This window comes from Gekko japonicus, unplaced genomic scaffold (assembly GCF_001447785.1).
Source record: "Gekko japonicus isolate JY-2015 unplaced genomic scaffold, Gekko_japonicus_V1.1 scaffold198, whole genome shotgun sequence".
NCBI classification, from domain to species: Eukaryota; Metazoa; Chordata; class Lepidosauria; order Squamata; family Gekkonidae; genus Gekko; species Gekko japonicus.
The window spans coordinates 870,411-881,026 of record NW_015161409.1 but is presented as its reverse complement, the minus strand read 5'-3'; the positions used below and the strand labels follow the sequence as shown (position 1 = coordinate 881,026).

Below are 10,616 nucleotides of genomic sequence, written 5' to 3'. Positions count from 1 at the left end.
AGCTGTACTGGCCTAATGAGCCATAATTGTAGCCAGTTCCTTGATGTTTATCAAGCAATCCACCACAAGTGAAACTACCAGAATAAAAGCACACACACAAAAAACCCAGTCAGGTCCTTTGTTTATCACACGCTGCCTTTCCCAACAATTTGCTAACAGGGAATGAGACTTGTTTCAGGGCACAGAGGAAAATCAAGGTCTCTGAACTCGCTTACGTGCTGGACCCCTGCTTAGCCTGACAAAGGAAGGTTCCAGAAAAGTCACCTTATCAACTGGGAACTGTAGCGAGATGAAATATATTTCACACAAGCCAGCACACAGCTGCCAGATGATAACAGGTTTTGATCGCTATCCACATGTGTTGAATTCAAATCAGGGGATTAAGTTGGAAGCCTACAGATATCATCAGCTGTTTGTTTTTATGGGCGTTGGAGTCCCTATTTAAAAGTCAGCTATAAAAGGGTGACTGCAAATGCAGAAAGAACTCCTGTTTTTCAGTCCTTAGAAATAAGGTTATTGTGCCCAAAGTGGATACACAGATCTGTCGACTCCAGAGCTCAGGCAGTAGAAGCACCCATTTGCTTTGGATTGTATTAATATTTGTCAAGACCAAGTCCTATGAGGAAAGGTTGAAGGAGCTGGGTATGTTTAGCCTGGAGAGGAGATGACTGAGAGGTGAAATGATAACCATCTTCAAGTACCGGTACATGAAGGGCTGCCATCTAGAGGATGGTGTGGAGCTATTTTCTGTTTCCCCAGAAGGTCGGACCAGAACCAACGGGTTGAAATTAAATCAGAAGAGTTTTCGGCTAAACATTAAGAAGAACGTCCTGGCGGTTCCTCAGTGGAATAGGCTTCCTTGAGAAGTGGTGGACTCTCCTTCTCTGGAGGTTTTCAAACAGGCTAGATGGCCATCTGACAGTAATGCAGATTCTGTGAACTTAGGCAGATCATGAGAGGGAGGGCAGGAAGGGTTGCGTCAGTGCTTAGTTCTTGTGGCCCTTTTTTACATGCCCAGGGAAATGCTGATTGCTACTTCGGAGTCAGGAAGCAATCCTGGATGTTTTTTGTCATCTTCTGGTCATGGAACAGCAGTCACTGCAGGTGTGGAGGGGGAAGGTATTTGTGAATTTCCTGCATTGTGCAGGGGGTTGGACTAGATGACCCTGGAGGTCCCTTCCAACTCTATGACTCTATAAGAATTTCCTCCCACACCCCACCCTTGTAGCTTCAGACCAGTCTGCATGGAATCCAGCCAATCCAGTGCCAAAAGGCTTAGAAGACAGAGGTATTACTTCAAGAGTTATCCTGTAGTCAGCATGTTTGCCAACTCTTCCTGAGCTATGTCAATTAGGCCATCAATCTTAGCCAATCATCCATTCAGTTCCTGTCTCAAACCAGCCATTCTCTACAGGGCATACAGAACCCTGCTGGTTCTCCTTCCTCTCCACTTGGCTTTACCTTTGATTAGGTCAGTACAGTGATCAGTTCTCCTTTAACCGGTTTGTCTGTCTGTGGCTGTGATCACACACACTAAATAATCCACTTTCAATGTACTTTTGAACTGGATTTTTCCAGTTCACACAGTAAAATCCAGTTGTAAAGTACTTATCTCCTGCCTCCTCATGGCTCAAGGTGGCTGGTTGTGGGGAGAACAGTGTTCTGAGGGCTTGACCATCTAGCCAACCCTGCCAGCGTCTGAAGATGGAAGCATGCTGAATTGTAAACTCATTGCATTTTCTCTTTTTTTCTTATCTTTTCTCTTAGGGTAATGGTTCTCAAACTGCGGGTCATGGCCCAAAAGGGGGACACAGCCCTCTCACAGGCAGGTTATGAGGCTTAAATGCTTGCGCTGGGAGAGAAGAAGACTCTGGGCACCCCTCCTTCCAGCAGTGCAAAAAGAAGATGAGAGGGTGGAGCAACCACATTCCCTCTTCCTGTCCTTCAGCCAGCACCTCTGGTCATACCCAAGGTCTTGCTCCCAGTCACCAATGGTGTGGGAGGCTATCAGCATAGCCTATGCACATTGCCTCCTGGGACCTGCAACACGGCAGTTGTGGGTTCCAAATGATAAAGTAAGGCCCCGGTCACACGGAAGATTTTGGCCCGGGAGAGGGACGGATCGGGGGCGCAGCAAATAGGCGCGATCTCACTGCAACATCTGGGAAGCGGCGCGCACCCGTTCCCGATCTGTCCCTAAACCCGGGAAAGCCGCTGCAAAAAAGAACCTCCTACAGAGGAGGACTTACCTGAAGCACCGCAGCAAGCGTGGCTGTGGGATCGCCGCCGCGCCCGTTGTCTGGAGCAATTCAGGCTCCCGGCCAAACTGCGCACTCGCACACATGCGCAGTTCGGCAGCCTCGCTCTCCCTTCAGTAGCTTCCCCTCGGCATCTAATCGTGCCGAGGAGGAACTGTGCGTCGGCTCAGGGGATCTATGTGATCCCACCGCCGCATGTTTCTTTTGGTGCAGCTTTAAAAAGCCACACTTTGGCCGTACTTTTTCCCCCCATGTGGCAGGGGCCTAAGTTTAGAAATGGGGCCTGCTTCAAATAGTTTGAGAATGACATCTTAAGCCAGGGTGAAGTTAAAAAGGGAGGGAACCCTACCAACACTAAATCCTACTCATAGAAAGCCATCCTAAGCAGGTCTACTTAGAAGTAAGTCCCATTTGATTTGATAGACTTTACTCCAAGGAAAGTGTTCTTAGATTACAGCTTTACAGTGAGCACAGAAAGCTCACTTTCTGCTCACGCTCAGGGATCTTTGGTCTCAAATGGTGAATGACCATGCAGTGCTAACCAGAGTTATGCCCCTTTAAGTCCACTAAAGTCAATGGGTGTAACTCTACTTTGGATTGCACTGCCAGTCAGATGTGAGATTTCACCTTGTTGTCACATATTATGTTTGTTCAATTTCCTCTTATTTTAATAAATGAATAAAACTACTTGTTCTGCTTGGGTTGTGCTAATTAATTATACCAAAACAAACAAAACCGGAAGGCTGGTAACTCAGCCATAAATCAATTTAATCAAGTTTCGGAGGGGGAGGGGGGTCACTAAATTCTGAAAAAGTACCGTATACAAAACTAAAAATAGGACACTTGGATTTAGGCCTGTCTGGGATTATTCCAGTCTATGAAACTCACACACAGTTTCCCACCACATTATTTAAAATATGTGGCATTGCCACCACAGTCGGAATGAAGAGATGGACACCAATATGGATTTAACAAGAGCCACTTTATTAATTATAATCAAACAAATGGCGAGGTGCTGCTAAAAATGTACTGAGGAATATGACCAGTGTCAAACTCATGACCACCTTCATCTCCTTCTGGGCAATGCACCTTCCCTGATCTCGAGCCACCCAATGTAGCTCTCAACCAGCAGCTTGGCATATTTAGGAGATCCCCCTGGCCCACCACCCTGGAAGCCGCAAGGCCTGCTGAGATAGGCCGGGCCAGATTGTTCTAAGGAAGATCACCCCTTCCCGGCCCTGAGCTGCGAAGGCCCAAAAGCTGTTCTTGGAGGACCCTTTAATTCCTTTAATGAAATGTCCAGGTGCTCACCATTTTCAATGTCCTGATCACTCTACCTCGCCTAACCACAAAGTGACCATCCTGCTTAGCAAACGATGGCCCTCCAAAGCTAATTTCCCAATACCACTATCTTCAGTGCACCCCTCCGTCTGAAGCCAAATCGAAAAAGGGGTGGAAAAAATTCCTACCTGGCCCCATTAAAAGGCAACCGGTTGAAACCTGCACTAAAATAGGGCAGGAGGGTGGGCCGAGCACATCGAAGAACTGCTGGGGCAGAGGACAGGAGCCAAGCCTAAATAGGCTGGCTCTGCCCCCTGCCTGGCACCGCGCTTCTCACGCCGTTTCCCTCCTCTTCATGCCTCACGAGGAGGCAAATCAGCCCCCTCCCACCAGCGCGGGCTCGGCGGGAGTTGGGGCTCGCAATCTGATGGCATCTAACTTTTGGTGCCCATGTCAAAGTAAATGAGCTGTGTCCTACCACTCCCTTCTGGTAATGGCAATGACTTCTGCAATGCTAGAGGCTCTTTGTCCTGTGTCAGGGAAGACTCCTTGCAGTGGACGAATGTGCTACTGGCACCTGAGAGAGTGACAGCAGCCTACCCAAAGAGACTTTAATAAAAAATCAATGTTTGATGTCACTAATACAAAATATTCTGGAGCAGAGAGTAATTCATGCTCTTTGATCGGCCTACTTAAGAAATTCACTTGAGCAAAAGGTTCTCCTCTTGATTTACAACCTCTTAGGGAATTTAATGTTAAGTGAGACTGGGTCCTGTTCTCTCTTAGCCATGGTAAATTAGCCCTAGACTCTAGTCTATTGGTTCTTTGGCCTAGCATCCCATAAGGCTTTGAAGTCTAGCTAAAGGCTATATTTTTTTCAAAGCTTTGCACTCTGTCCTAGAAAACAGTTTACATTTTTTCGAGTTCATGGTACCAGTCTCTAAACCTAAACATAGATTACCAGGCTCCTTAGATATCCTTGACGTGATACATGTAGAGCTTCCCAGCCCACCGATAATATATACATTGTTGCTTGAAGAGGCACCATAATATAACCTGGGGCTTTTTGCCCTCACAAATATTACATTGATACCTGCTGTATAAGAGGGGCTGGAATTGGCAGCTGTTGGCTTTTATGGATTGCAAAAGGTATCTACTGATGGTGATTTCTATGTTGAGGGTTGTTCTGGGCCAACCACCCTCTTTATGGGTCTTGACAGAACAAATAGGATGTATCCACTATAGAACTACAGTGCACGCTATATAGGTACTTGATTAATTCTGTATGCTGCAAACTGGAATGTTATATGTTTGGACGTTCCAGTATTATGGTTTTCAAGACTCAACAAATTGTTTCTAAGGTGAAGCCACTGTCTTCTCTCTCTCTCTCTCTCTCTCGCTCTCTCTCTCTCGCTCTCTCTCTCTGAAATCTCTCTTGCCAGTCTCAATCCAGCCCACTGAACATTAGTGGGGATTCCCAGGCAATTTCCTGGACATTGGAGTCCCCCAACGTAACCACATCTTCCACTTCAGATGAAATTTTGATACATGGAATTCAGAAATACAAGCAATTTTTCTCTCATCTGTTTCTAGCAGTGGAATGTCTGAACTTCCCCCTTAAATAATAGCAAGGAAAGTGTTTGCCTCAGGAAAAGCTACAAAATCATTCAATGTTTCCAATATTTCCCTCAGAATTCTCTCACCTGAATCAATGCCTCCAGCTCCTCTGGAGACACACAGTTGTGCTTCTGAAGGAATCTGGCCTTATCGTCGGCTATTCTGATCTTCTGTTTGCTTTCTTCTGGTTGCTCCAGGGCACGGAACACAAGCCCTCCACTGACCAGGTAGGCTACAACCACAAAGAAGATGGCCACTACTGTTTTCCACTTCATGACTGTCTGCAAACCCTGTGAGGTGGTTTCCATGCTAGCAATCACAGTGGTCCGGGGGGAGGAAATAGAGAGTCGGGGTGCTGGATGGTGCCCGCTGGTTTTATTTGTCTCAGGCTCACAAGCTGAGGGAACAGCTGACGGAACAGTCACTAAAATGCAAAAACAAATAAATATTTCATCTTAGTGTGGTTTCACTGGTTCTTTTTTATTACACTTCTACCACTGAAACAACTTGTTACTTTTGCACAGCAATTTTACAGTTTTATTTATATGTTTGGACATTTATACCCCACTTATACCCAGTGGAGATGCAACACAGCTTACTACATTGTGGTCTGTTCCTCCATTTTATCCTCACAAATCTGTCAAGTAGAAAGTCACTGAGAGAGAGTGACTGGCCCAATGTCACTCAAAAAACGTCCATAGCAGCATGAGAATTTTAACCTGCATTTCTTAGATCCTATTTCAACACCCTCACCATTCCACTCTGCTGACTCTCAACATTATACAAAATGTAGTCGCTTTTTCATTGGTCTGTTCTAGTTATCTAACTTTTGTGCCCTGTAATAATCATCCTATAATTGTGCTTAATAATGGTCACCTTCAAATTGCAACTCTGGCATGGAGCAGATAATTCAGGCCCCGTTCACACGGAGCATTTGCCACGCTAAAGATACGGATGATAGGCGGATTTTCCAGGCGCGATCACACCGCAACATCTGGGAAGTGTATTGCTCCAGTGGCTAACCCGTGACTTCCCATCGAAGATGCGGAGTAAAAAACTAGTACTTATGATGTACTGGTTTCTGGAAAACGCGGGGCAAGGGCAGGCGTCTGATTGTGTTTCCGCTGGAATCCCGTGGCATCCAGAACCCGCCCATGTCCCCTTGCAAACCAGATTTTTTTTAAGTCCACACAGAATGCACACAAACGATCATGCACATGTGCAAACTTCAGTGAGACAAACAAAAAATCCTGTTTGCCACAGAAGTGGTGCGGCACGATTGCCGGTGTGAACATGCCGTGCTGCTTCTTTGCCGCACTGCAGACTAGCCATCTGATCGGCACCTAACCACGGGACCTCGACAGGACGTCTGATCAGGCTGCCACGCGTTACTTTGTTCCGGGGCAAACAGCCACGCTTCCCCCCCGCATTTTTCGGCCCGTGTGCCCCCCCCCCCGCATTTTCCGGCCCGTGTGACTGGGACCTCAATGTGCTAAAAAAAGGAGATGAAGAATATGCCTGAGATATTAGAATGGGACATAAAACAATTTACTTTTTGGCTTCACTTCCTTAACCTATCATTACCTTCTTGGCCAACACATTCCGCCATGATTCTCACTGTCTTTCATAAAGATTAATTATTAGATGATTGATTAATTAATTAACATTTGCCAGAAGAAAAGAGAGAGCCAGCAAGGCCCATTAGATGTGATCCAGAGTCTTGTATTTAGTTGATATAGATCTGAGGCCAAAGTTGCTTTCTCTGCCACCAATTTCAGCCACAGAGAGAAAGTGTGGCTAAGGGCCAAGCTATACATTACACTGGAGATCCGTCAATGGATTCTTCCATGGATTTTTATTACCATAAAAAGGAGCTGGTAGGGTAAATTCAGATTAGAGCCATAGCACCGAATAAATTTATGTATATATTTCCAGTTATATCTCAACCTCCCCATAAAGTGGGTCCAGGGTGGGTTCCAGCCTATAATAATCTGCTGAGTGCAGATTTACATCATAAAAACAGAATAACAAAATACATATAATAAATACAATTAAAAAGTACAGCACTAAATACTTTAAAATCAATTATACCTCAACAGACACATAAAAGAGACTAATGGGAGAGGAGGGGGGAGGCCAGATTGAATTGGATACCCGCTTTATTTCCTTCATTTTCCCAATCTAAAAGTCACACACACACCCCCGTGGCTGCTTGTTAGGGCACCAATTCTCAAACTTTAGCAATCTGAGGATCTCCATTTTGATTAAAACATTTTCATAGCCCCCCCAAGCCTCCCCTTCACCAGCACACATATGACCGCCTCTTTTCAAATTGGGCATGGCCAACCACATCCACCCCCTGGAGGCTTCTGGCATCCTCAAAACAATACAGTCCAACACTTAACAACTATATTTTTAAGCAAGTTGAAGAATAATGTTTTAATTGTCTGTACATGGTATACAAGCTCAAGTCTCAGAGGGAGAGCCAGTTCTATAAGGCCCCAACTTAGAAGGCCCCAACCAAAGCTCTTCTCAATCTCAATAATGAGCGGAAGGGACTTTGCACTGCAGAATACAAGAAATTTCTATATCATTTCTTGATAGAGTCCATCGGAACTGGGGTGGGGAGGGTCTTCAAAAAACTTTGAGAGTTGCTCACAAAAACAGAATATGACCTGCTGCTGCCTCTCGGCACTGGTATTCAGAAATATGGAGGATCCCTTCAATCACCATGGCCTAGTGGCCATTGATGGACCTCTCCTCCATCAATCTGCATATAAGAACTTCTATATGGTGAAAGTCTTTGCATTAGAAAATAGAGTGAGAACCAGTTGACTGTTATACTACAAGTAACTACGAAGACTCCTTTGGGAGGACTGTACCTCCTTAGTGCCACTCAGGAATTTCTAGAGCATAGTTACTGTTTCCCAGCAACCAATCAGCTCATTAGTTGTCCATCTGTCACTGGAGAAGCTGGCTACTAACATGGCTAACAATGGCTCATTTTAGCAAATGATGCTGCTTCCAACTACTGTCCAGTTTGACAGAAGGTCAGAGATGACATATGAACAATGATAAAGGGTTATACAGTAGGGATAAATTGAGCAAGATTGATGTCTTAATGAATGGAAGTTCAGCTAATAGGAGCTGTGCTGTACCAAGAATCCTCTGCTATCATTTGTTACACCCATCCATACAGAGGGATGAGTGCTTTGTACTGGAGTTATTATTATCAACATAATTTGATAATGCATAAATGATTCGGTTTCCACAGGGACCTTATTAGTTCAAGATTCAGAGAAACATTATATCAAGAAGTCAAGGCTTTGTTCATGTAGGAAGAGGCTTTCAATGAATGGCACATTACAATTCCCTAAAGTGTGACATCATCTTTTAGTGTACCTCCTTGGGTCATTGTGAGGAGAGTGAAGGGGGTTTCATTTGCCATTGTTCTCCTATTACACAAAAGTGAATAGTCTTTGTATTTTGAAAAAGGAGAGGTGAGATCAGTTTCTCATTTACACACAGGTCTCTCTGTCCTCTAAAGAGCATTTCCTATTCACATCGTATCTGGGTGAACTGTAGTCACAACCAGTGTTCCCTCTAAGCTGAGTCAGTGTGAGCTAGCTCACAGTTTTTTAGCCTCCATCTCACACATTTTTGTCTTAGCTCAGGAAGGATGGCTCTAGAGCAAGCTAATTTATGCAGTAGCCATATTGTTCGCTCACAACTTTTAATGCCAGTAGCTCAAAAAGTAGAATTTTTGCTCACAAGACTCTACAGCTTAGAGGGAACATTGGTCACAACTGCTATACAACGAACACCCCCCTCAGGTTTTACAGTCTTCTTAAAAAACAAAGATCATGACAAAAACTTACGATCAATTCAAAAAGATTGTTACTATTACTAGCAGTATGACCCTATGCAGAATTACTCTAGCCTAAAACCATTGATGTCATTGTCAACTGACTAGAGCAACTTCACATAACATTCACACTGGAAAACAAAATCATTAAACTTCTTTAGTAACTTATCACATACCTTGATCACAATAACATATTAGCATCTAAAAAGCACAACTGCCACATCAGCAAAAAACAGGCATTTTTAGTTACTGCACTTACAAGATCAGCAAATAAACTTCCTGTATTTTTTTTGAAGTAGAGGCCAGTTCCTGACTGTAGTTAAAATCTGGGTTAAGTACTTTGATCTAACAAAGTAATAAATGGGACTATGGAAAAAAGAGTGGTAGTCATAGGGAAATCACTGCATGCACATATATGCATGTTAGATGTCATGAACTCAGAGGTCATTTCGGGGGGGATCGCGGGGGATCGCAGTTCCCCCGGGTGAGGTACGGGGGCGGGGCACATGACGAAGCCCCGCCCCCACTTCCGGCCACCCCGCTTCCGGCCCTCATTCAGCCAGGAGGAGGCAGGAGAAGAGGGAGGGTAAGTTGCTTCCTCCCTGCCTCTCCCCACCCCTGCCTGCCTGGGGCCAGGGAGGGCCTTCGCGGAGCTTCCTTGCACTCCCGCCAGCCTTGCAGGTCCACCGTCGGGCCCCTCATGGGGCTCGGCAGTGGAGCTGCAAGGCCGGCCGCGGCGGCCGGGACAGTTGGGGGTGGGGTGTGTGGCCTTATGACACACTTCTGGTGATGTCAGGGGGTGTGGCCTTATGACACACTTCCTGTGATGTCAGGGGGTGTGGCATATGCTAATGAGTTATGCTAATGAGTTCCCCTAGCTCTTTTTGTACGAAAAGACCCCTGCATGAACTTACAACGATCGTGTAGAAGAGATCAGGATCACAGCTGTTGACCTCACCCCCAATGTGTATGTACCTTTCTGATCAGAACCCAGGCATGTACAAACCATGCACACAGGTGGAGACTAGAGAATTTTTTTTGCAAGACACATATCAGTGTATAAGCCTACGCATATATAACTTGTACACATGGAGACTGTATGCAGAAATTCCAACAAAGGACAAAGATCATAGTCAGAAGATGTTCACCTGGACCAACTGTACATGGTACGTGCCATATTATACAATGTCTTAGCTCATAATAGGATCTTCAGACATACTGTTTAATCTGCTTTTAAACCCATCTATGCTAGCAGTGAAGTCCATAAAATTAATTATGCATTGTATGAATCTATCCTGAATCTAGTACCCCTCAACTTCAACAGTTCGAGCTTAACAGGAGGGAAAGGGAAAGCTCTGCCCACTCCCTTCATAAAATGCATTCTTTTATAAGTCACTTATCATGCTCCCCTCCCTTTGCCATTTTGTTTCCATTTCTTTGATCAGTGTGCTGCACCTTTCACAATAGTACAACATCCCTTGAGATGGTGGTTAGGGCAGAACGGAACATGATAGCATATACAGAACAACGGCAATTAGAGCAGTAAGCATTGCAATCCAATTCAAGATACGCACCAATTTCTTTTGTCCCACTAT

The 10,616-nt window shown here is 45.0% G+C and overlaps 1 protein-coding gene across 2 annotated transcripts in view; it reads right to left on the bottom strand.

The window, feature by feature from the left end:
* The window catches only part of KCNK10 (potassium channel, two pore domain subfamily K, member 10), a 107,640-nt gene that overhangs the window by 69,696 nt on the left and 27,328 nt on the right, over positions 1–10,616 (bottom strand). The window contains exon 4 of one of the 2 annotated variants that reach the window (XM_015426653.1): positions 5,243–5,525. In XM_015426653.1, the coding sequence (XP_015282139.1) occupies positions 5,243–5,525 (283 nt within the window). Of the gene's footprint in view, positions 1–5,242; positions 5,581–10,616 lie in introns of both variants that reach the window. The other variant, XM_015426646.1, reaches the window with a different exon arrangement.